Source organism: Diadema antillarum, unplaced genomic scaffold, assembly GCF_040938485.1.
Source record: "Diadema antillarum isolate AM-2024a unplaced genomic scaffold, OU_Dant_1.0 scf00000155, whole genome shotgun sequence".
Lineage (NCBI taxonomy): Eukaryota > Metazoa > Echinodermata > Echinoidea > Diadematoida > Diadematidae > Diadema > Diadema antillarum.
This window is the reverse complement of record NW_027271044.1, coordinates 372,116-400,036: the sequence shown is the minus strand read 5'-3', so window position 1 is coordinate 400,036 and position 27,921 is coordinate 372,116. Positions and strand designations below refer to the sequence as shown.

The window sequence follows — 27,921 nt, the reverse complement described above, 5'->3', positions numbered from 1 at the left end:
TAATTAGCGTGAGTGGCGATACCAGCGCTGCGCTGTGTTGTATGTACCAACTGTGTGCGTGTGCTACTCAAACGAACGTATACTGGGACGCCGCCGGAGGAGATATGTCTGAAGCAGCCTGTGGTAGTGACATAAAAACAAGCAAAGTTCGGCAAGGCCGACCGACCTAACGTTAAATTTGTCACGAGTCTTTTGCGGAGCTTGGGAGCTAGCTGTCAATTAGGGCTCAGATTCACTCCCTTCAGATGTTATCTGCAAGCCAGATCCCACCATCCCACCACCCGTCTGCCGCCGCTGCTGTCTGCTGAATCCAGCTTCGCTTCCACTGCACAGACGATATCACTATCAGAGGAGAGGCATCCGTCACATCTTTCTGTACTGTACGACTACGAGGTCGATCCCAATCAGCGGCCCACTTCACAGAGCACCTGTTCGATAGCAGGTGACAAAATTATTAGATTTCGACACGGACACTTCTGCCCGTTCCGAGCCCGATATTGAAACTCTGCCCTGTGCCTGTGGCTGTGCGTGTAAGTCAGTTTGCCTTGCTCATCAATCATCATCATGATCTAAACATAGACATGTTTTATAGAAACCCTAAGGTTAAACTTTAGTTGTAAAATCTAACTATTGTTACACTAATAAAATGTCTAGCATGTTAACTGTTAACGTACGGTTAAACGTTTCCTGAGTGAGAATCTAACTTTCTTATCTTGGCATACTCGTGAAATAGGCCCCACCACTGCGTATCCGTACAAATACTACGGCGGCTCGCCTGTTTATACTCGTGAATTCAGCCCCACCGTGTGGCGTTCATCGGTAGATAAGCACGGCGGTGGGGCTTTCTTCCACAGTATAATACTCGTGAATACGGCCCCACCAAACGGCGTTTACGCGAGATGCATACGGCGGTGGGGCCGATTTCCACAGCATAGCATCGCACGGGTGCACGCGCACTGCGGTGGGGCCTATTTCACGATTTTGCCCTTATCTTTGTTAGATCAGACCTTTTCCAGGAAATAATTTTCCAACTCAACAAATGTGATTATCTAGCAATTTCGGCTGATGAATAAATAGCCGCATTCACACGTACAAAATAGCGGGTAACCGAGTGCGCTCAGAAACTCTTTTTGCAACCATTTGGTCTTTGAATTTGCGGAGCCCTCGCTGTTGTGATTTGTACATTGAATGATGGGATATAAAAACTTAAGTTTTAAAACCCAACTGTTCACGTGTACTGGCGGGGCAATTTAGCGTATGGTATGGTATCCTGTAATGTTACACTTCTATGGAAGAAAAGTGGCAATGTTACTTCCACGAAGTCACTACTTTTTCTAATTATTAGAGTTAACAGATAAAACTGGTAATTCATCTTTTATTTAGTTTTAATGATCTTGCCTTGTAGAAATTACAATTCTCACCTTTTTCTTCCATGCAGTTTGTGATAGAAACAACTCAGAAATGCATAGGGAAAAACCATATGATTTTGCCATTTGCCATGGTATTTTCCATCTCATCTGGCGACCCGACGAGAGTACCACCGTCAAGTCGCCAGCATGCAGCTTGAGCATGAAATTGCATGTGTTCATCATACACCTTCCTCAGACCCCCTTGCATGCATGCCTTAGGCAACGCTGCACACTGGCACTGGTCCTATGGTCCCTGACCAGTAAAATGGGCAATAACTTTTTCAGAAATGGACTAGTAAAAAATGAGAAAACTGGATACCTACTGGTCTGACCTTTGTGTCGGACCAGCAGGTATCCATTTTTGGATTGAGCACCAGTAGGTGCCTTCCGGTCTGCCGCCCTTATTTTCTCTCATATAAAAAATTCAACACATACCCGTCATTTTGGTTCAACCCAATGCTGTACATGTACATGCCAAAGTTCAAGGTGTATGTGAACCTTGAACCTTGATCCTTAAAGTATTAATCCTTTTCAGCAGCTCCTTTGAACTATCCTGGGATGGTAGGAGTGTTGTGCATTAGTGAGAGGTGACATAGTGAACAGGATGATTTTAAATATCACTAATGGACAATAAAAGTGACTGTGCATAGTACAAGTAAAAAAAAAATACCTCTTTGCTTAGAGCATGTGTGATGCAACAGGAGGCTGCATCACTTGGATGACTGAAAGAGCAGCCTATCTGAATGTTAATGGGTTGGCAATCTTGACCACAGGTCCAAGTAAAACTTGTACACTAGATGGTTCCAGGTTCTAACAGCTCGGGCAAAAAAAGGAAAATTTGTACATATCTATCACCGCGATTGGGATTACATACTTGAGATTCAACCTGTGGCGTGAGCACACTACCGCCCTCGGTATGTATAGATTTTTCACTTTGGCAGAAGGATGTATCTTTTTACTTTTCTCTTGATGTAAACAAGAATCATACACAAGAAATAATTGCAGCAGGAAAGGGACAAATAGTGACAGTTGCATGGACAACATTTCGTGAGTTTCAGGGGAGTTATATGTAATTATAGTCGTCCGCTGCGACTGTCCTGCATCTGCTGAAAGAAGGAAGGATTAGGCCCTTTTTAATTTTTTTTTCTTCAAAATGACTGCCTGACACATAAAAAAAAAAACCTGCTGCTAGTTTGTTTCTGTTCTTGTTTTTATGCCTCCGCCACGAAGTGTCGCCGGAGGCATTATGTTTTCGGGTTGTCCGTCCGTCCGTCCGTCCTTCCGTCCGTCCGTCCGTCCTTCCGTCCGTCCTTCCGTCCGTAATGTTATTTTGTGGACAGCATATCTAAAAAACTGTTAGAGGTATCCTAATGAAACTTGGCATGTAAATGTATGAGTGGGCGAAGTTGTGCCTATCAACTTTTGGGCGCACATGATCAAGGTCAAAGGTCAAAAGGTCAAGGTCAAATGCTCAAAATTTCACTATTTCCCCTGTATTTATGCAATGCCTGGAGGTATTTTCTTGAAACTTGGTGTATACATGAACTACCAAATAAAGATTCCCCAGAGAGAGCTTTGGGTCATGAGGTCAAAGGTCAAGGGTCAAAGGTCAAGTGAAAATGTTAAAATTTCACGTTTTTCTCCATATCTCACAAATATTTCAAGGTATCTTCATGGAACTTAGTATTTATGCATGTACTGACTGGCAGTGATCATGTAGGAAATTAAGGGGTGAAAGGTAAAAGGTCAGGGGGTGAAAGGTCAAGGTCAACTCATAAAAATGTCATTATTTCTCTCTTATCTATAAATGCAATGCCTGCAGGATTTTTTCTTGAAACTTAGTGTATGCATATTACCCAATACAGATTCTCTTGGAAGTTTCTCGCCTAAAGGTCAAATGTCAAAATGTCAAATGTCAAGTGAAAGTGCTAAATCTCACTTCTTCTTTAAACTTATAAGAGGGTCAAAAGTTGGGTACAAAAATCCTCAAATCCTCAAATACCTGCACTCTTAGACAGTATAGCCATTCATCCAAATAAACCTTGTTCAAGGATAGTGAACACTCAATGCATTTGTGACAAACCTGTCATTGTAATTTTTTTGCCAGTTATGTGAAGCTGTTATCACACATTGTCAAGACATTGTGCTATAGACCTATTCGGAGAACCATGCATTATGGCGGAGGCATACCAGTCGCCATAGCGACATTTCTAGTTGTTTTTGTTTTTGTTTTTTTTTTCTGTTTGTGAGTGGGCCACACAAATGAAAAAGTTGATGTAGGCATTGGAAATGTATGGTGTGATATTTCTGATGCTGTATATAAAGTCAATCTCCCCCCACCCCCCCCCCCCCCAAAAAAAAAAAAAGAAAGAAAGAAAGAAAGAAAAGAAAAAAAGAATAGTAATAATATTTCTCTTTTTTTTTGAAAAAGCCATAATTTTTCTCTATTTTTGTTAATTTTTTTTTTCATTTTTCCTATAGAAAAAAAAGAAGCAGGTGGCTTCAAAACCGGAGCTGGCAGGGATGCTAAATGTGTATTTTATCTTTGAAGCTCATTGTGGTCTGAAATTTCAGATTAGGTAACTACAGTATAGAAATAGTGGAGGTACAATGTAATGTGTAGTGTAGTACAGTATTGATCCACACTCAATGCCAATGAAACATCAACCTCATTAAGCCTAAAGTTATATACTAGTATATATATCCGAAGGCAACTTGCCTGTATACCTCAAGGCAATTTGATGATATATTTAAAGTGCACATATTATGTGGTTGAAAACAATGTTGTAACTGTAACCATGAAAACGTAATTTTCTATAATGTTTTCTTTTTAATTTCAACCTAATTTCGATGTAACTGCTACTTATTCTCTGTTGTTATATCATATCTGGAAAAACCAATTTTGATAAAGAATGACATTTCACGTAACACATCCATTGGGAGATAAAATCATGAAAGGAACAAGATAAATTCAGTCTTTGCAGCTAAATTCCTGAATAGATACAATGTAAGTCATACTGAAGCTTTGGCACCTGCTTTTAATTGTCGTTCCCAATGCCACCTTTGCACAAAAGTTTGATGAGCATTTACTCCTGACCTAACAAAGGGCTCTCAACCTTTTGCTGGAAGGGAGTTGAAGAAAGAAAACAAAATGGATTCTCACCCTCCCCAGGCTCACTTCTCATGCAGGCTAAATCTGACAGACGGCCCACGTAAATGCACTTCCTCCTGTCCTAGACGAGAGGAAGTCTGTACCTTAGGCCAGATCCTTCTGGGACCCATGACCCAGATTTCTTTCCCACTACTGCTGGCGTGATTATAAAGTTGAGTGATCTGCTGCCGTTCTCCTTGGCTCAAACTGTACACTATCCAATCCAGTGAGGAATGATGGCTCTTGCTACATATACACTACATTGTACTGTACACAACAAAAATGACCACATTTTCCAACTTCATGTTCCTCTTAATTCTTTTCCCTTTTGAATGTCCAAAACATGATTTTTTTTTTAATCTTTCATTTTTTTTAATTTCCATCCTTTCACAAAAACAACAATAATCATTGTACATAATTATACATACCAAAAACCAAAAACAGACAAAAAAGAGGGAAAAAATAGCAGGTGCACACAAGTTTGTGCTTTTTTAAATTTGACATATAACATATTGAATTATGCTATCAATATCACATACATGTACCACAGAAAAGTAACGGCCAGAATGTCATGTCAAGGAGGCATGCAGATTTATCCAGTGCTTCCTTTCAAATTTACTTAGTTGTCTATTTTGAAAACCAATTTGCCTCTCAGTCATATATATAATTTTTAGCTTCCAAAACATAATTGCTATTGCCCAGAAACTACATGTATTATGATGTACCAATTGATAACATAATTAATTTCGACCATTAGTTATGTACATCCTAATATATTAGCCACATTGTTATACTGGTCAGGGGGAAAAAACAACAACAACAACAAAAACAATGCGATCTGTAGGTTCAAAATGGCAATTGTAAAAATTTGCTTTGGTTATGCAATTATGCAACCGAGTGCAAGTTTTACTGATCAGTCTTTCAGTGATAATACAACAGGCTGTCCAATTTTAACCAATATCTGTGATTTATTGTACATCCATATTGATATGGCGGGGAGCTGTTAGAGATGTAAAGTCCAGCTGAGTTTCAGTTTTAAGCAGCATTCATTCCCATCAAACAATAAGCATGCAAATGAGGTCAACAGAAGAATATGCATATACTGTAGGAGCTGAAATTTTCGCGTGCAGATATTTTCGCGAATTGCTACTTCGAGGACATTTTCGCGTGTTGTTATTTTCGCGGTTGTGAGGGTCTAACTGACCATAGTTATTTTCATGTGTTGTTATTTTCGTGGTTCAAAGGCAATTCATGAAATTTGCGAAAATAAAACCACCGCGAAAATTTCAGCTTGTACAGTAGATCGATTGAAAGCTTGCTTGCGGTGACAGTACCCGTTAGAGAACATTGAATGAAATGAAATGATAGTTTTACAATGTTCTACATTGTAACTCCTGGTTTGAAAGCAAGGACAAAGAAGAAGGGATGGAAAGACAAAGACACATGTGATTATATAGGAACATGACACTCACGATGAAATGCCTGTGGCACATGTGAGAGAGCAAGATAATCCATGATCCTCAAGTATTGAAGCACAGAGGACCAGTAATTTGAATGCAAAATAATTGTGGATAAAGAGCCTGATTATCATACAGAAAAACAGAAAAAGAAAAGGGAAGCAATGCATTGAATGTAAAAGGAAAAAAAATGGAATCTAATTATATGTAGTTTAATTGTGGGCCCCTATCTATACACTTTCTCTCCCAACATTCTTGGTGCTTTACTATAGGAGAGGAAACAAGAATGTGTCAGTGTGGCAATAATAAAACTAGTCTGTAGAGTCAATGTAAAGTGTCCATTACTAGTATATCACATTGTAGGTCAGTGCATATTCCCTTATAACCTTCATTATTTTTATGGAACAACAATTCCACACCAGCAACACATGGTTGACATGACTGATGGATAAAACTTTGATCTTTTTTTTTTCCTGGTCCTTTTGGGAATTGTTGAATCTAATCTAATAAATCTGATAGGCACCCTGTCCCTGATGTCATCGTGACCTCATTTGTGGAACCTCCGTTCTATGTAGCCAGGAAGAATCCAGAAACTTCCTAATCAGTTGCCCTTGAAATATTACATTGTCATGTCAGGGAGCGATTTCTAAGAAGAGGTCTATCTGGTAAATAAATACTTTGGTACAGTTGAATTGTAGTATACACCGTATAGCGATGAAGAAAGTTTGATCACAGTCGGGAAGAAAAAAAAAGTGTGATGTTAAGAAACAACCGACGCTATCATTAGCATTTTGCCATTACTGTCATTGTTTTAAAAAAATGCATGCTTTCCATGGTTCAAGGATATATCAGAACAGTGTTTTTAGACACAGTCTACTGGCTGTGCTCTACCCTATATGATCTCTTTTTCACTGAGAGTGTTTCACTTTCATACATGTACTTTCATGCTGCAAATTGGGATATACTGTACATTTCACAGGTCTAGCTTCAGGAAAAGAAAATTAAACTTGATCTATCCCATCTATCTATCACAACATCTATCTCTACATCCATGTATCATCAATCATCACCATGTAAAGACATCAGGCACATCCATGGATGTGCAACTTGCGGCATATCTGAATTTGCAGCCCATGGAGTCATGTAGAAGCCATTCCAGGTTGTAACACAAACCATGGAACAAGCACGAATGCCTGCACAAGGATTACTCTGCAATGCATTGTATGTCATGTGTATACCGACTGTTCATTGAGACATATTCATGTGTATGTACTCATGTACACATTATTTTGTACGTTGCTCTAGATGTAGATGGTAAGGACCATGGTTGTGTCATCATCAAGCTGACAAGTCTTCCCCCCCCCCCTTTTTTTTTTATTTGTAGATTTTAGGTTCTGACCAGTAAAAAAATTGAAAAATTGGGTACCTACTGGACAGTGGTCCAACAGGGACAGGTCACACCAGTTGAAAAAAATGAGTTAGTGTGCAGCCCTGCTTGTAATGGGGAATTAATACATTGGCCTACCCCCATTGCATTTTGCTCAAATATGCTCTCGTATTGCGCAGTGAAAATTGAGCGGACAAGAATATGCATGTTAATGCGCGACTAAAAACGTCCTATGTAGATGATAATAATTGTTATCTTACAATGAATGGGGCCTATTCGAGGTGATTTTAATTCATACTGATGGCATTGTCTCAGTGATCTAAATCCATGAAATACCAAGTTGATCTCTAATCATTTGAATTTTCGAAACATTTGTTTGACTTTGTTTTTCATTATTTACTCTGACATGACTCATCATTTTTACCTTTTTAATAACAATTTACTGAGTTGGGGATTAAAATTAGCCTGTGATTGAATTTTGTATGTTTTCCAACACTACTGTTTGCACTGGCAGTAAACATTCAGACAGATCACTTCTGAAATGTGAACAGAAATTGTTGAGAAACACCAAGTTCTCCACTCTTATTTTCCTTGTATTACTCTGTCCACATTTGAAAAGTCAGTTGTAAACATTGCAGAATTAATGAATTTTTTTTCCTGATATGTCCCTTTAACTTGCTTTCTTTGACTACAAAAATGAATGATTCACATTTAAACTACAAGTTTAGTGCTGTTCACAATCCATTGCCTGATACACAAGTGCCAAAGTGCTGTCGCAGAATAAACATGTTTCATATCCGATTTCTCTCACTTTTCTCTCTTTCATGGAAAAAGGAAGATTGTATTGTCACATGAGATCAAGTTTGATAAACACACCATTGATGCAACACTGATGTTGAATACAGAGTGTAGCCTAATGAAAATTATGCATTGTGAATGTTTTGCAAGATGATATTGATCTACACAGTGTACTTTCGTACATTGTGAAATTTACAGTAAACAGCCAAGCATGCATTTTTTTACACATACAATGTACACTGTAGTGTTTATGCAACTTTTTAAATGTACAATTATGTACAAATATTTTCTGCAGCTTGTGCATTTGTTCTTTTAATCATTGGGTAGTGCACATTGCAAGGCCAAAGGCTATCAACCAATGTGAGTTTTTTCAATGAATCATTTATCTCAAATAGAAAGTTGTAGATTTTTAGCATGAACTATTTTGTCTTTGTTTTTTTCTAAATCATACACATGTAGTATTTCGTGTGTCTTGATTACATGCAATTGTATATTTATGTAATCTCAATCAATTCTGTAGGCTTTTTATGATATTATGGTATATTTGATTTTAAGGTACAATGTATCTCACATTCTTTCGTGTACCCTGGGGTAATGATTTCTTTTTTTTTTGCTGTGCACACATAACAGAACTAGCCCTTTGCCACTCTACCGTGGTGCGTATCGAGGTTCCATACGAAATGCAAACACAGGGCTCCACTATTGAATCTTTGGCATGTGATGTTGTGAGTACCTGCCTATTGCTGGGCAGGCCTATTCATCAGCCCCTGTTCATTCCCCTTCGCACAGCCCCGTGGTTGCTGTGGCAACCATAAGCATTTCATTAGCTGACACAGGCCTGCACTAAATCAACTGTGGCTGTACAAATACCCAAGGTTTCTTGTATCCAACGTTGAGCATAATTAAATGCTGAACATTGCTTACAGGAAAGGACTGTATGAGAAAGGATATTAGACAAAAAGCAACAACAAGCAAACCCTTCCCAATTTTATATTGTTGGTGCTGTTTATACTTGTAAAGCCTTTGCAATTGAAGTCCTTCCATTGCAAGATCCATGATAAAGAGCATCTTCTACATCGGTATAGTCTGAGCATATTTCCAAAGAAAATAACACATGTAGGAATGTGGGATGACAGTCCTGATAGAAAAAACAAATTAATTATTAAATTGCCCATGTATTTTGTGATAAATGTGTCCCTAACCCTGTCTGTTTGTAGTAAACATAAATGGGGGAAAGTATATTGCTCATTACACAGGTCATTGTCACAGCCTCTGGAATAAATTTGAGTGCAAGGCGAGTCCAATTTAATAATCAAATGTTAATGACTTGGTGTACAACCCATACAATGTAGTTCCCATTGTGCATACCCAGGCTGTGGTATCAGGAATGTATTCAAACAAACCCATAATGCAGTACTGTAAAGGATGTGAGATGAGTTGTCTTTGTGTGGATATTTTTTCTTCGATGTTCAGTGCACTCCCGTTATCATGAACATGGTTATAACAAAATTCTGGTTACAATGAAGTAAAAATTCAGGCTGCAACATTATCTACTCATTGTATTTTTGCTGTTTATTTGTTTGGTTATAACAAAATTTCGATGTAATGAAAGAAAACTGCCAGTCCCAAGGACTTCGTTATAACGGGAATCCTCTGCATCTGTATCTGTAGAATGTATCAAAATCTACTCAGTGTAGTTAGAGTAGCTGAAGCAATTGGATTAATAATATAAATTACACACAATATAAAATGTTGCTTGAGGCTTAATATTGAAAGAGCTAATTTCCTATTTTTATTTTGGTTTCCTACTGTTTAATCCCTCCCCCCTCAAAAAATAAAATAAATAAAAATAGGAGAGATGGTTGGCGTGCCTAACTGTAAATGGTGCCTAAATTTAACCTTGTTTTCACTTTTAGAATGATGTTTCCAACAAATCATTGTGAAAGTTTATAGAATATATTGTAAATTATACTAGAGTGTTTCTACTTGTAGCTCACAATCTGCTTCAACACCAATAGCAACCTTGGCATTAAGATCCAGAGTAAGATGTGTGCCAACCTTGGCATGTTAGGTCAGTGTTACGTAGGTTTGCAGTTAGGTAGAGTACCAGAAAATGAAAAAGGAGGACTCTCCCGACACTCCGGTGTAATTGATTGCTGTGGTTGCCATGGAAGTTGATTCCAGATGCCTGCAAAGCACGGGAAACACAAAGTAACAGTTGAAGATTGCCATCACAATGAGGGGCAGGGGGATGAAATGATTGAGTTTGTTGACACTCACATGGAGAGCCCTGTACCCTTCAAATTTGGAACATAACATCAGCTATTTTCACTACATCATCCTCGATCCTGTACATATCCTGGTGCTCGGTACATTTCAAACCACAAATGTTTTCCCTTTTATATTCCTTCAGAAAGCTTCTTTGCCCAGTGGCCTCTAAGCTTAAATTTTGTCAATTGTGGCCGAAAAGGTTTTGGTTATGGTAAAGATCCACCGCCCCCCTTTTGCTTGGGCTTGTAGTCCTAGCACACAAGGCTGTGGATGTTATTATTCATATTAGCTTGCGAATGCAATGATTGCAATTTCTTCTTCATTTCACCTTACAGCTCCCGAAGCACCAGTAGCTGGCCTTGCCCTTTTGCTTGTATTCAGGTACCTGGATCATATCGTCACCCCTAAATCACCCCCTCTATGCAATTTAGAATGCACAATCAATTTGTGCGATCTCATACAAAAGTGTAACGTCAACTGTTCATATCAGCTCCCCTCACCTCGCTGATTTCAGGGAGTAAAGCTAGCTTGACGTAGACTGGATGAGACCTCTACAAGCTAGCAAGTCGGGGGAAATCTTCTAGAACCCCAGCATGTGTTTTTGTTACATTTTTTTTTTTAAACTTTTATGTCATCTTGCATGCCATGGCAGATCTTGTTACTTACGCCTGATGACAGTTTTTCTTCCAAACAGTTGTACAGTTTTTGAACCTCTCAGTGATTAGTTTTTGAGCCTCTCGGTGAATAGTGAGGCAGAGGGACTGGGGATTATGAATTCAGAACCTGCTCAGCTCTCTCTCTTCTGAGCAAGTTATGATGTTAATCACTCCTTTACAAGAAAAGTGGTGGGAGTAGTGAAGGAAAAGAAGAGAGAGAGAGATTATGTGTTTGTGTGTGTGTACAGCTGTATGTGTATGTGTGTGTGTGTGTGTGTGTGTGTCTGTGCGATACCCCTTTTATACTGTGTATGACCTTGAATTGCTCACTTCTAAAATGAAATAAGTAATTTTATACTATTTTTTTACCACCTGAGTCGCATGTGAGATCAGAGTAGTTGTCTTATCACCCACCCCTCAGCTGTGCTTCCTGCAAAAGCATGAAAATTGTTTATCAATATATGTACACTTTACTTACAAGTTCAGTTCTGTGTGAAATTTGGTTCATGGGTCACTGAATTTTAGTCCAAGTTAAAATTGAGACACCATTTCTGCTGTTGTTAGCCTGAAGGGGACTTGAACGACTGTAAAAGTGGATATTTTCGTGCGACTAATTTTTTTGCGCTTGGCTGGGTAAGCAGAGTTTCGCATGTTTTTAATTCCGCCAAATCCAGACATCAACTACTGGAATATTTGGCAAGCAAAAATATTTGTGTGCTTTTATTTTCACGCTGGTTTCGGATTGCGCGAAATGCGCGAAAATGTCAACAACGCAAAAATGTCCACTTTTACAGTACTTCCGAGAGCGGGCTAACTTTAGCTCAGGCTAAATTTGTTTTCAATCCCGGACCTGAAGCGACATAACTCCAAATATAAGTGGAGTATCGCTGTCCATTCATCCACCAAAGAGTAAAAAAAAGTGCTTGCAGGGGGATGCAGAACAACTGAAATAACGCTCGCCTTGGCCTACATGATTTCCATTTGATAGTAACATGTTACTAGGTGCATGCACATTGATGGTGAAGTAACTTATGCACATAGAACAAGAGGATACTCAGATCACCTAATTTATGAAATACCTTGGTATATAGGGTGGTAATGCACAATATGCAGGGAAGATTACACGTATGCAAGATTTTCGTGTGAAGCGTGTTATGAAATACCACAGATTTTTGTGACTTGACACTCTCCATGTCTTTTCCCATTAGAGGTACACATGTACATTGTATGTGCGTGCGCAATACTTGTTAAACCAGAAATACCACAGTATTTCATAAATGGAAACAGTACCAAGTGAATTACCATGGTACATGTGTATGTACAATATTACCAGGGTATTTTGCCCATGAGAACAGTTCCAACAAATTACTCTAGTATCTGTAATTACTGTGTAAATAGTTCATTTTATATGTTCACTCATTGTACATAAGCATGTCTCTCACAACAAACATTGAAGTTGTGCCATACATTGCAGAGTGAAGCCAAAGATTGGGACACCAAATGATGCAAAACAGAAAACCAAACCACACATAACCACACTCACACACAGACAATATTTGTGGTTCTACATGTAGCTACACATTTGTAGCTCCATGGTTCTAGTATCCTGCAGAGATTTGCTAGAGAGCACATCATCCATCTCGCAAGACAGAAATTAGCCCCTTGTGGTTTCAGTTTACGTTGCGGGTGTGAGGTTTGTTTCGATGTCTTGAATTCAGCGTAATCAGGGAGGTGACCCACGTCTCACCTCCCTAGCGTAATGCAAACCATGATCTACAAATGGATCGTTATTGCTCCTGTCGCTCGCTCACCGTCAGGACTGGCCCTTGCTCAGCTCTTTGCTGGTGAGTGAGTGAAGTGCCTCCCGCCTGTGCTTGCCTGGATCTTGAACGGGATTTGACCCTTTCAACCAGGCCCACTGATAACCTCTGATGTTGTGCTTGGCATTTTACGGGCTTGACACTCACAAAAATGCACACTCTAATGATTTTTTGCTCTCCATGTATTCACACATTCAGTGGGCCATGTAAGATTTGTGGTGATGTTGTGAACATAGCAAGTCATATTATTATAGTTTGTATCCAAACCACTTTTACCAGGCCCACTGACAACCTCTGATGTTGTGCTTTCCATTTGATTAACACGATTGATACACAAAAACACACTCAAGTTATATTTTGCCGTCTATACATGTTCACACATTTTATGGATGGCAAAAGATTTGTTGTAATATTGTGAATATAGCAAGTTCTATTACAGTTTGTGTCCTGATGCAACAAGGATTTTTACTTCCATATCGTTAAAAGGAAAGATAAATTCAGTTCTTATAAATTTTCACATCATGTGAAAATACCCATGTGGTAGCCATGTCACAGCATTCAAATCATGTCGCCAGAAGGATAGTTAAATACTCTGGACATCAGAGTGTTAATTGAATGAACACGATCCTTTAGGTGAAGCAAAGATGGCCTAGCAATATCAAAAGAAAGGAACATGTGGCTGAAAGGCCGAAGAGACGTTTTTAAAGTAGTTGCTGTTAAATGATACCAATTACTCGACATACCATTCCCTGGCAGAAAGTGGTAATATGCTGGAAATTATTGCATTGTATTGCAGCACAGTATGTCATATCACAAACTTGTAATGTGCAAATGAATGTGTTGATGTTGTTTGATCTGGGCCCCGTTTTCATCAAAAGATATAATCAATTGTAAATTCCCTTACCACACAGGCTGCCATAGACTTATGATAGAAATCAACTATATAATCGATTATAACTCTTTAAAAAAAAATAGGGCCCTGCACCCTTTGATACCAGTGCTATGTGTTTACAACTACCGGTATATATCACGCTGCAACTTCCCGCAATAAAGATGGTCTGTGCGAAAACAAAAGTGCTACTTTCACACACTCCTGAACACCTTGTAGTAATTGAGCTTTAGTGTTTCCAGACCCCAATGTGCCTGGCTGCGTGTCATTGTCTGATCAGTGTTTAACCAGTCGGTCTGAGAGTGTGTGTATAGCCTTCATGAGGCTGAACTAGTCGGCATTCACAGATAATTTCCGCCCCACTGCAGTTCCAGCCATGGGAGTCCCGAATAAAAAGATGGAAGGAGAAAGTTAATATAGAGGAGCAGGGTGATTCAATTACCTCGTCAAATAGGTTCATGTTTTTCACCCAATACATTTTGCCATGAACATTGATCGTTGTCACAAAACAAATCAAAGAAATCTAGCATTAATAAGATAACCATATAAAGTGATCAATTTTCAGTGCATAGCGTATGAAGAATACCACAATGATATTCACTCTTTGATTTGTCTCAAATTGCAAGTTGATGTGTCACCTTTCTCTTTCAATTTTCCTTTCATTTTTCTTTTCTTTTTTCTTTCTTGCAGATTATTGCCTGGGGAAGTCTCGTTGAGTGAATGCCAGACTTCTGTTCATAGCGCCCTCAGCAAGCGACAGATTCATGCGGTTCTCCTAGAGGCATTGTCACTCAGCAATAGAGTCATGATGGCCGACGATCTCCCAATTCGTAAGTCACAGCCAGAACGTCCTGGTGTTCAAAGACTGACACTGACAGCCCATTGCTATTCATCTCTTTATCTCTTTTTATATTCATTATGCATAAAATGTGAATACATGTTGTATGCATATATTTAGTACTGTAGCAGTACTGCAAAAAGTATCATAGAAGACAATATTGCTTGCAGATGCGGTATAGAATTCATTGTGTGAAAATCAACAGCAACAGATGTATGGTTAACCGAGTAAGATGGAGCAAATAGAAATAACTGTGAAAGAAATGAAAAGAAGTGAATACCAGATTTACTATGAATTTCATACTATGTTTTCAGTATGTCTTCACTTTCTTGTTGTTGAAAAAAAAAAAAAAAAACTGTACCAGCAAAGTGAACGCATTATAGAATGTCTATTATCCAATGCATTCTCCTTATACCCTATGGGAAGCTACATGCACCAAATACATGTATGTGACCGGACTATGTGTACTATGATATCCATACAGTGTGTAAGCACATACAAAGAAATGCAAGTTGAATCATTGTGCAGAATCAAATTAGTTTGTTCATTGATGTGTACTGTATGGCTGCAGTGAACATTTTCTCTGATAGTGAGAGAGAAGGGAGGTGGGGAATGAATCGCTGACAAATGTTTAGCACAGCTGGACTGTTCACAGCGTACAATTCGATCATTCTCTTGAAATACTTAGTATCTTGTGTGTCCTTGCCTCACATGTACTTGAATTCATGATGCGCTCGTTGCATGTATGTACATGTGTTATTGATCTTGTTGCAGTGCCGAAGGTGATATTGATTCCATTGTCTTGTAGTGTACACACCTTGTATAAGAGAAATTAAAACGTGGGTTACTATCATGTAATTAGCTCATTTGTGAAAGAGAGAAACTGTATGTCTACACTGTATGCACAAGGCTATGTAAAAGACATTAGGTGAGATTAAATTGCATTGCATGTACAATGTAAGTCCTTCACCTTGATATATCAGTGCGAGAGCTGTTTCATAATGATATAATTAACTCTTTAACCACTGAAGATTCTGTACGTATAATGGCCTATGGCTCACTTGAAGGTACAGCAATATTGCTCTAAATGATATGAAATATCTCACTGCATGTTTATTATTGTCTATTATAAGTTATATTTATTTGAAAGCCTAAGACTTTGCCAAGAGAATGGTGTATCACAGAGATAATTCTGACATACGTTTGTTGACCTTTGACCTTTTTCAAAGTATATAATTATATATTCTATGTGAAATCCTTTAAAGCTTGTCACTAGCATACATTACATTGATTGAGTATTATATTGTAAATGAACATATTCAAGATTACTTTATTTGGCTGTAAAATTGTGCCTATGCATTCCCTCCTGTGTGTGTTCGTCTCAGAGCACGCTGGTGAGATCTCGGATTACTACTCGTGCCTTGGAAACTTCGACATCGAGAAGAAAATCGGCAAGGGGCAGTTCAGCGAGGTGTACAAGGCGCGATGCCTTCTCAACAACAGGGTTATAGCACTCAAAAAAGTGCAGGTGCGTGTGAACGATACATGATTGAGCATGGTAGAATTTTGTAGGATTTGTATAAGGTATGAATAGGTCCCTTGGGCAGGCATGTCTTCAGTTCAGCCTGGAATCGTGACTCACAGGGTAAATAAATTCATGGCCTTTCATTCATTGTGTCAGTGTTCCCATCTCATCAGATTTGATCTATTTCATTTTGCCCTTCAATAACTGGACTACTATGTGACATCACAGAAAATCTGGGAGTGCCCCCCACCCCTCCTCCGTAAGTTGCTCACACTTTGACAGTGAAGACAAACATAAGTTCTTAGTTTGTATTATTGAACATTCATTATTTATGATTTTTTTTTTTGGAGGGGGGGGGGGTTCTTGTTGGACTGCCAGAGATCTGTGTATGATATCCGGCACTTTTATAATGAGCTGGATTGTATTTGTTGTCATTTAGTCTCTGTTTTCATTGTTTCATTTCTTCTGTTGGTAGATCTTCGAAATGATGGACGCCAAGGCACGTTCAGACTGTATAAAGGAAATAGATTTATTGAAGGTAAATATGTGGTACATGAACTGCACCCAAGTTTAACTCACCTTCTAGCCTTTCGGTATGGCCTTCGTGCCTTGAAAGTAGACTAAGCGCATCACTCACGATGGCAATCGCATGAGGGATCTACTAGCGAGCTGCGAGCGTATGTGTACTGTACCATATGCATTGTACAAGTACCAGTCGTTCATTGGTGAATCGTGTCATGTGGCATTTCTCTCGCAGAGGTTTGCATAAGAAAATCTGCATGTCATTTACCGTGGCGGTAGAGGAAAAACAATACAAAACAAAAGTAATCAACTACAACATTCAGTCAAGCCAGTAAAGGCAGTCTGGGGCCCCTCCAGACATGATCTTTGGTGTATCACAATTAGTCTCGATTCAGACACACATGGTATATCAAAGCTCAGACTGCGTTAGCTATAAAAGGCTCCTCTCCTAGCGTCCGAGCAGTAACTTCTTTGCCTACCACAGAAAGTGAAAGTGTCCATCAAGTGTCATGAAAGGTTGAGGTTCCTTTATGCCGTGCAAAATTACATTGTGTATATACAAGTAGTATTAAATGATGTCATGTCCTAAATACATAGTAATTATGTAATTGATCAATGTATGATTAATGAAAGAATGTATCCTTTTAAACTCAGCAAAGCATGCCCTTTCACAGTCTCTTTGATAGGATCTTGTGAACATCATTTTCATTATTATTTAATTGCAATTTTTGCTTGTATTTGTCATATAATCTGTGTGCTTGAAGGACATTGGTGAGAATTTTTTTTACTTCCTTCAAAGCATTCTCTTTGAGCATGTGTATGTTTGTGTGCATGCATGTGTGTGTGTGTGTGTGTGTGTGTGTGTGTGTGTTCAATGTTTGTGTGTTCAACTGTTCTGTATGTTCTTGTCTTTTTATGGAAGGATTCATACCACAAGATAATGTCATGCTGAGGGAGAAAACTCAGTTTGGGATTGAATTTTACAGCAGAGGCAGTCGTGCTGTGAACATTGTTGCAAATGTATTGAAATGCATTCAGATGATGTTTTTGTTCTTGTTTTGTGACAGTCCTTGGACCACGACCATGTCATCAAGTACCTAGCCTCATTCATCGAGAACAATGAGCTGAACATTGTACTAGAATTAGCCGATGCTGGTGACTTGTCGAGAATGATCAAGGTAATGAAGTATTCTCTTTTTTGCAAAGAGTATACTGTGATATTATGGAGTTTAGTGTCATTTGTTGGACCACGTGATAAAAGAAGACATTGCATAATTCAAGTTGTAATTCATCTACCCTGTTAGATTAAACTTTTACGGTCAGTGGCATTCGCAGAATAGATAAACGAGCTTGAGACTACATCAATTGATTATTCCCAGTTGATGTTCAGTTTGGGGTTGAGGGTGAGGTAGGATGTATTGGATTAGGGAAGTGCCCAAGGCATTCCTCTCCGAAACGTCAATTTGACGTCATCTCACCTAATCCTCGGGCTCCCCCGTATCGTGGGTATTTCTGGTGGCTTCCTGGCAAGGGGATAGAGCTTTCTCAATACAGGGGAAGCGCATAAGTTCAGGGATGGTTCATCGAAATGTCTTCTTTCAACCCTCTCAGTCACATGTGGAAGCAACAACATTAAAAACAATCATGAGAATCTACAGACAATGGCCGTAAAGGATTGGATCTTCTTGAAAGGTCAATGAGAGTGCTAAATTGGCAACTCGACGATAAACTGGATAGAATATTCGAGATGAATGTGCGATAAAAGGATGTACGGATTAGGTTTCTCACTTTACAAGGATTAATCTCGCAGATTTTTTTTCTTTCCTTACTCTCTTGTTTTCCTCTTCTTCTTTTTTTAATGGTAGATATGTTACAGAGTGAAAGCTACATAGTCACATGTCTTGTGATTTCAGTGATATTGCTTTCAGGACGTAGTCCTATGACTGATTATCAGCACAGATAAGAAGCATGACGTCACACGGCTGGATTTCCCTTAAATGTACGATGTACGATATCATTTTAATGTCATCGCGACACTAGTTTGTGTTTATCCGTCTGAAAGCGAATTAAGCTAACATCCATGTCGACATCCATGTGACAAACTTTTCTTGTTGCTTTTTGTAATGTGCTCTCTCTCTATTTCTATTTCTACTACTACCCTCTTTCCTCTATCTCCATTCTAGCATTTTAAGAAGCAGAAGAGACTCATCCCGGAGAAAACCATATGGAAGTACTTTGTGCAGCTCTGCAGCGCCTTGGAGCACATGCACCATAAGAGGGTGATGCATAGAGGTGAGACCAGAGAGTCCGCATGGAGCAATGTGGCTCCAAATGTATGAATCAATTTCAATTAATGAGCCACACTGTACACCATATATTTAGCGAGTCTAATTTTTCACGAATCGGGACTGTCCGACAATTTCGTGAGTAGTTAAATTTGCGAATGTGGAACGTACAGTTCTGTACTGAACGGAGAATTGTATGCGTGCACGTCACATTCATACTGGAAACCGAGTTAATATATTAGCGTGTTTTTATATTTGCAATAGTATGTGGTTCGCGAAATTTCAAAAAATGAAATCCTCGCGAAATCTGCGTATACAGTATATTGTAAAAACTATCCATGCAGCCACCAAGGCTGAATTGCACATGTTTTTTTTTTTAAAATTCATTTTTTAAAAACTAAATTGTCTGCATGCCTTGCAAACATCGAAGCAAAACTCACATAATAACACAAGATAGTCACGAGATAGAAGGAATATGTGAATACAGTATTTAAAAAAAAACAGCAAAATGTGATATACTTTTACAACTTGCAAATACAACCCTAGGAATGTCCTCCTGTGTAGCAACATTGGTGCAGCACTGTGTTCCTTGAAACAGTGAGCTGTGCGGAATTGAACAGAGAGCGAAGAAAAATAAAAGAAGAAATACAAAAAACGTCTGCAATTCAAGATAATCCGGTGAATTAAAGCGGCTTGTAATAGGGTCATACTAATACCAAAGATTTCTTTGGTTATATCGAAATTTCGTTATAACCGAACTAATAAACATCAACAAAACATAGAGCCGATAATGTTGCGGCCTGAATTTTTATTTCACTGTAACCGGAATTTCGTTATAACCGTCTTCATAATAACGAGAGTGCACTCTATTTGCTGCTTCTTCTTTTTTTTCCAAACCAGACATAAAGCCGGCTAATGTATTCATCACCGCTGATGGAAGGGTCAAGCTCGGTGACCTTGGCCTCAGCCGCTTCTTCAGTTCAAAGACCACTGCTGCACACTCCCTCGTCGGAACCCCGTACTACATGTCGCCGGAGCGCATCCACGAAACCGGCTACAACTTCAAGTCAGACATCTGGTCACTGGGCTGTCTACTGTACGAGGTGAGGCTGCAGTGTTCTTAAAACACAAAATGTGACGGAATATGAGACAAATCTGAAGGTTTGATAAAGGAGAGTGTGAATGGAAGATATCGTTGGCTTAGAACCAGAAGGGCGCTTTGGGTTTTAAGATTTGAGTGTATCAAAATAGAAATGAAATAAAGAATAATATCAGTAGAAAGTATGTGCATTAGTTTGGATGTTCAGGTTTGCATGTCGTTGTTTGATGGTATGGTCGTCTATGCTGTATGTCACATCTTGTGAGAATTCTAGCATGTGCCATTGGATTTGCAATACGTTTGTGGTTATTTCTGGAATGAGGTGGACAAAGTTTGAGGGAAGTGCTCAAATGGCTCTACATTTCAGTTTATGTCGAGCCAAGGGGACAAGTTGACTCTCCACAAAGGTAAATTCATGGGGCACTTTTGCTCAGTTTTTTTATGACTGAAGTCGAGAAACAAGAAAACAACTAGCTAATGGACCACATAGTCCTTATCAATTTTCTATCACATGATGTACTGAAAAAAAAAAGCGATGTGCAAAAGGAAGAAATCTTGAGGATATGGTGGCTTTGAACATATCGATGACGAGAGCTGTGTGTGGCATTTCTTGTGGTAGGAAAATACCGAAAATTAAAAGTCACTGATACATGTGATAGGCAATCTATGGATGCCATATATGGAATCTTCCCACTGAGCATGTGATGCTGTGTCATGAGATACTTCACATATGAAAGTTTCGGTCTCTTTTTCTCTTGTGTTCTGTGTCCAAGTGTGACATTTGTGTAAGTTTCCCAGAGATGAGAGATTTCCAAAAGAAATAAGCCATGCTGTCGTAATGGTGGAAAGCCACTTTGCAAAATCTGTTCATGCCTGGGGTGAAATAGCAGAGCAAAGAGGGGTGTAGAGATGACCACACAAGTTGAGAGAATCAATTTGTTGAATGCATCATGATACACAGACTCAAATAGCTGTCACAAAGTGGGTATATTTTGAAATGCAGAGGTAAAAAGTTTGGTGGGATTTTTTTTTTTTGGTCAAAATTTCAAATGAGCCAAGTGTTTATTTATTATGAATTTTATCAAGACACCCAAGCCATAAATAGATCAAGTGGGCTTGCTTTGGTGTTGTGTGTGGAAGGAACCGGCAGTGAATGAATAGTTAATGAATTGTATTGTACGGAAGCGGTGCACCATCGTTGACACAATGGTAGAATGGCGGATGCAAGGCAGGTGGTATTCCATGCATAAGCTTTCTTTGACCTCCTGCGAAATTAAGAATTCATGATGAGGTTGTTTTTTATTTTCTTTTTTTTTGTTTTGTTTTATTTTTTTTTCTGCAAAGATCGATTGGAATCGTTTGTAATTGCAGCATGTCTAATACATAATTGCCTGAGAGACACCAGTGCAAATTTTGGCTGGATGCTGAAATTGAAATAAGTGGTTTTATATTTATCATAGATTGAATGTCATGCTTGCTATCCATCAAATTTATATATGTCACTTTTAAGATATTCGAGAATGAACAATTTTCATCTGCTTTTTGCAATTGCAGATGTCTATCCCAGTCATATGTTGTGATTATATGATGCTTGCTGTGATTTTACAAAGCTTATATCAAAATTTGCATCCTCTTTTATTTTAATTCTGCTTAGTTTGTTCAGGTTGTTTTTAAGAAAGATTCTTTTTTTTTGGTGGTGGTGTAAGCTTGATATCAAATTTTGATTGTGTTATTGAGATCTATATATTCTTCTTTATGTTTTGATTGTAACGAATGATGGTCTTTCAGTTGACAGTGATTTATGTGCTGCTTGCGACAAATGATGCGATATGGATGTCAAATTTGTTTGTCAGCACTTCATAGCTTTTTATGTAAGTGCATGACTTTGAAAGGAGCAACCAGACAGTAAATTTGGGGATTTTTTTTTTCTAAAACCAAAATTTACTTGAAGGCACAAAAGAGACATTTTCTGTACAAAATGTTTTGTGTTGTGTGTCCCTATGGCCACTGTATGGAGAAAATGGAAGTGAATAGGAAGGATACCGTAAGGCTAACTGTTTAGACTGTGATTCAATCTGCTATCATGCTGTTAATACAAACAAAAGTCTCGTCACCCCCTTCCCTGTGTTTTGTGCAATCTTTGTCTGAGAATTCCCAATCGACAGAGGAATTTGCGGTTCTACACCAGAACTCTAGACATTATGATAAAAATTCCCAGACTGTATGGACCATTGTGTTGCATCCCGCTGCTGCATCCTATAGCTTTTAAGCACACACACACACACACCAATAGTCCAATGTTCATCTGTGCTATCTTGATGCCCTTGTAACAGTGTAGTGTTGAATTTTTAATTTCACATAAAAAAGCCAATGTAGTCAACTGTGCATCATCTATGATGGCAATAAGTATATGTATATTGTATGAGTGAGTGTTTTTGTTTTGTGTGTGTGTGTCTCCATTTTTCAGTCCTTGTATTTCCTGTAACTTTCAAAAGGTTGTATTACACTTATTTATTTAATTTTCATGATTGAGAATAATTTTTTGGGGGTAAATATTCGTAGTGGATGTACAGTATGAAATATAACTTTTTTCTTTCTCTCTCCCTCTTGCATTAGGATATTTAGCATGAAGTTAAATATTACAAGAATACAAATATTTTGTGTACTGGTATCTTTGTAAATATTGAGTGCTGTTGTCTAATCTTTATTTGCTAAAACAATGATTTCTAACAGCAGAAGTCCCTATTTGTCCTTCAGCTACATATTATATATTTTTATGCCATTATTTCTAGTGAAATTATGGTTTTCCAGTTGCTTTGGATCAAACCTCTGATTTTATGTGATACACGTAGCTTACTTGTTCAGCAAACTGTTGAGTAGGATGCTCCAATTGTCAAACTTTTTTATTTGTTTTGTCATGCTCCTCGAATAGATTTCCCTATCCACTACATCTTAGGTTGCATATATCCTCATGGCTATGTGTTTCCTTGCTTACTTCTTCTGTCTGCCCCTACCCCGCTTGATCTCTACCTGGCCAATCGTTGGCCCTGTCCATACCTCCCCACTAGATGGCGGCCCTCCAGTCCCCTTTCTACGGCGACAAGATGAACCTCTATGCACTTTGCAAGAAGATTGACAAGTGCGATTACCCGCCCCTTCCCGCTGACCACTATTCCGAGGAGGTAGGGGTGGTTGCTGTGAGCTTTGTCGCTGGCGCAGTCGTAGCCTAGCCGGTCCTTTTGTGGTCGTGATGTGTGAAAATGTTTCATATAGGAAGAATAATTCCAAGAGCAAGATGGGGATGCACCAGGCATGTTGCTGTTTAAGAACAAGTCCTCCTACATTTCAGGAGTAACAGTGATTTGCGTAAGAATGACAAAATGCATCAATTTCGTAACATGTAACCATATACAACGAAACCAGATGGCATCTTCTGAAAAGCCAGACAAATTTTTGTTCCTGAACAGAGTCTCTGTCTGGGATTCCACATCTTGCTCTTGTGTGTGAACAAATATCTATGTATTTATGATGTGCTTATTCTAATAATTCATCACTAATTGAGTGTGTTTTATCTGTGTTTCTTTCCCTTTCTCTCCTTTTCTTTCCTCCCCACACTCTGTCTCCACTGTGTTGTGCTGTGTGTGGCTTCCCTCATCCACCAAACTCACACAAAAAAACACCAAAAATATCCCCAAATTTATGCGTGTGCAAAACGAAAATTAAAAAATATGATGTAATCTGCAAAAATGAATGAAATCCAACATCAAAACGAATAAATGCCAAACATACGTCATCATTTTCCCTATTTTTTTTAACTAACATTCATTGCGTTGGATAATTAAACAAAAAATCATAAAAAATTAACCCCCAAAATTCAACCACATGATAAATTTTGTGTGGTTTATGTACAAACGGCACACACACTATATGTGCTCTACACATCATCTTTGGTGTCCATATGTTTGTGTGTGTTTGTTTTGGGACACCGGGGATCGCTGGTGACGTAGATGGCAGCTCTCCATTCCCCCTTTTACGCAGAGGGCTTGGATTTGTACTCCCTCTGCCAGAAGATAGATAAGTGTGAATACCCGTCGTTACCCGCACACTACTCAGACGAGGTAGGTATCCAAACCGGGTGATGTTCGTTATTCAGAAGGTTGTTTTGCCGAAGCACACAAATTCTGTATACCTAGAAGTTTGTTAAACTGGAGATGAAATAAGGCTTGTTAATCCAAACATTTGTGGCATTAGTCCGAAGGTTTGTTAGTCTGAACATGAAATAAATGTTTGTTATTCTGAAGGTTTGTTTGTCCAAAGGTTTGTTAATCTGAAAGTGAAAAAAGGTTCATTATTCCGAAGGTTTGTTAATCCGAAAATGTGGGGAAAAAAAGTGCGTACTAGTGAATGTTCAGAAAAATGAACCTGTTTTCATTTTTAGATTGAGTCTTCGGAGGAAAGAACCCAACCTCCAAACCATTAAGGAGAGAAAGCCTATTAGCATTAATGTATTGGTAGTGATGAATACTTTAAGAGGATGAAACACAGTCTTATAATGGTAGCTCTCAGAAATGTGGGCACATACAGTACTAGATTTAGAAATATCATATAATGCTTTTCACTCACATTTATTGTGTTCTGTTTAAAAACAAAAGAAAAAAACATCAAGCAGATTCACCATTTTTGGCAGGAGAAAATCCATGAAATTATGTTTGTTGTGAACTCACTTTATTGGTCACACACACTCAGCTGTGAGCCTCAAAACCAAGAAATTTCGACTCTTTAACTTCAAATCTGTTTTTTGTCTTTCCAACTCTTCTACACTCGTATCTACAATGTATGGCATGCAGGTTGTCTAACAATAATACTGATCGGAGCAAACCCTGAAAAAAAAAAGAATAGAAACGAAACACATGGAGCTCATTAGAACAAGTTTTGGGAGATGGCAATTGAAGTTCCGTATAGCATTCTGCTTTTATGAATTTCATGCAAAGAGTGAGTTCCTTCAAATTTATGTGATTCAGGAAGGGCTGATGTTCAATTCATGAGCCATCAATTTTACTCAAGGAAGAATGTGATCAAATCAAACCACGATCAATCAATAAAGCCACTTTGCAAAGTTTACATTATATCCCATTTTGATGCTGTGTAGGATGACCAAATGTCAACACAAAGTTTGTTCCAGTTTTATCTACCAGGAACCTTTTGTCAACTACTATTGTGATGAAATACCATTGTTGAAAAATACTTTAAATCAATAAATTGCCAGTAGGTATTTGTACCAAAACATCTTAACTGTGACTACATGTATACATGATTTTTGATAGTGTATTTCCTGCTTCTCTTGCCTTTAAGTAAAAAAAAGGGGGGGCTGGGAGTAAGACTAGTCTCTTTTCCTGTTTGACCGAATCAACAACGCAATTACGTTGAATTTGTGAATTGCCCTCAAATCCGCTTCCTTCCATCATTGACAATGTACCACATCCTTTTAACATTTGTTTTGCTTTCTGGGAGAGAATTGCCAAAAAGGATGACAACAAACAAACCATGTTAAACCTTGAGGGGACTAGGCAATGCTGGTACCAAGGGAAATTTTGTCACTTTTATGCTGCTAAACAACGATAAAGGATGGACTTGATGTGATAAAATGCAAATTGCAGAGCATCAGTTCTTGTATTTTATTGATTTTGCAAAAGCTGTGATAGGTGAACTTAAATGTAAAAAAAGAAAATCCATGTGAATCAAAGATAAAAAACAGTGAATGAATTCTCAATTTTTACTTTCAATTTTTTTTCAATTCAATCATAGTTTACTTAATATTTACTTAATATTATTATTAAAAACCCATGACTATGCAAAAGTATTCTTAGAAAGAAGACAAAATGTATTGCATCTTACTATAAAAAATAATAATAAAAAGTCACAGGGATGTAGGTGTGTGGGACTGGTGTAATTGTTCTGGAACAAAGAATCACATCAGAGATAGGATATTTTTAACTAAAAACTTCAGATTTTCTCATCCTAGATTAACTTCCATGAATAAACTACGGTATCTTGGTATCTTGTTTTATGAGATCCTAAAAACAAAAGACAGTTTTGAAACTGTTTTGTCTGTTTGTTATTGTTTTTCCTTTTCATCATGCTTACTGTAAACATGGAAATTTTTGCGGTGTTGAAATTTATTCGCATTTCACGCAACCAGAAACAAGCGCAAAATTAAAAGTAGGCAAATATTTTTGCTTGCCATATGTTCCATCAGTTGATGTCCTGATTCTGCGGAATTGAAAACAAGCAAAACTCTTCTTACCCGGCCGTGCGTGAAATATTAGTCATGCGAAAATATCCACTTTTACAGGAGCTTGCCAATACAAAACATAGGCCTAATTTCTTGTTCCATCCATACTGTCTCTCTAAAGTGTGTGTTGGTATAGCTGGTGGTCTAACATTTAAAAAGTATTTTCCTTTCTTTCATTTGTATGTAACTGGTATATTGACACTTTTTGTGTGTTGTTTTGATTGACTAGAGTCCCATCGCATGGTAGCTGTAATTCGTTAGTTGATTGATATATGAAAACATTCCATGGTAATGTGTTCATCCACCCTAGATCTTACTCATCTTGTGCTAATCTGCATGAACGTACAGTTATTATAATATGAAATGCATGTTGTTTTAATGTGTGGAATCAATTTATCACTTGCTCCCATTTTAAAGCTGTTGTTCGTAAGAGGAAACTGAATACGACATCATAAGTCCAAATTCATTATGCTTCTTTTCACTGTGGTCTCTTATTTGCCACAATATGAATGTGGAGTGTGAGTGTTGGTGCAATGAAAAAATAAAAACTGATTCCACCCACATGTGATTGGATAAATAATCATCCCCCCCCCCCCCAATATTGTCCTACTAGCTTGCATGTGGTCACAACCTACAAAACCAAAATCCACAAAATAATCTGAGTGGTTCCCAAATAGCAACAATTCCAGCACCATCTTCCCCCCACCCTCTGAAAAAAAACCAAACAAATGAAACGGAAAAAAGTTGTTCGATTTTATAAATGTATCAAACAAATACCTATGGTCAGCCTGTAATCGACCAGAGAATTCTTCACCAACGTCAGGAGTTTTCAGGATGGGAAAATAGTGGAAAAAAACCCAAACAAACATGTTTTTGGCTTTGCTTCTGTTTTTCAATTTTTTAAATAATTTTTTGTTGGGTAGTATGATGGCAATCAGCAGTGGATATTTTACTCAATTTTACGTGCTAGGAAATGGCCTCAAAAACAGATAAATCGTTACACCAATTTCGCACAGTGGAATGTTATCTTTAAAACAGCCACGTGATGGACCAAGTTCCCTCGATCCTCCTTGTTGTGTCAGTGATGACATTTTTGCTAATTGGCAGTGAGTGTCATCATATGTCCTTACTTTGCATGACAGGACTTGTCCTTCGTTGTTGTTTTTTTAGCTCTTGCATTACGGATGCAAGAAAGAAGGAAAGCAAGTGAAACCTGTTGCTAATTTGGAAAAATCAACCATGATTGTCCATTGGATCATGTTTTACCCAATTTTGGATGATGAATGATAATGCATGCATCATTGTAAAGTATGTAAATATATATATTTTAATAGTGACTTTTGTATTTATAGATGTTTGATACTTACACACTCTTCCCATATTCCCTTTCTCTCCTGTTATCTTCCAGCTGCGGAACCTGGTGGCAATGTGCATTCACCCGGACCCCAGTCTGCGGCCGGACGTGTCCTATGTGCTGGAGGTGGCAAGAACAATGCACATGCAGAAGGTTCAATCCGGCTAG

The 27,921-nt window shown here is 38.3% G+C and overlaps 1 protein-coding gene across 1 annotated transcript; it reads left to right on the top strand.

The window, feature by feature from the left end:
• The first annotated feature begins 94 nt into the window (after window positions 1–94).
• LOC139722020 (serine/threonine-protein kinase Nek7-like) lies at window positions 95–27,921 on the top strand. The gene is made up of 10 exons (XM_071633347.1): window positions 95–530; window positions 14,529–14,668; window positions 16,062–16,204; window positions 16,677–16,739; window positions 17,791–17,901; window positions 18,907–19,015; window positions 19,909–20,111; window positions 23,176–23,289; window positions 24,115–24,225; window positions 27,808–27,921. Exons 2-10 carry the CDS (start codon window positions 14,644–14,646, stop codon window positions 27,919–27,921), a joined length of 993 nt encoding a protein of 330 aa, XP_071489448.1. The 5' UTR covers window positions 95–530; window positions 14,529–14,643.

Coding starts and splice junctions, on each gene's coding strand:
- LOC139722020 (XM_071633347.1), top strand. CDS start 14,644: ATGATGGCCGACGATCTCCCAATTC. Junction 19,016..19,908: donor TAAGAGGGTGATGCATAGAG/GTGAGACCAGAG, acceptor TTTCCAAACCAG/ACATAAAGCCGGCTAATGTA. Junction 20,112..23,175: donor TGGGCTGTCTACTGTACGAG/GTGAGGCTGCAG, acceptor CCTCCCCACTAG/ATGGCGGCCCTCCAGTCCCC.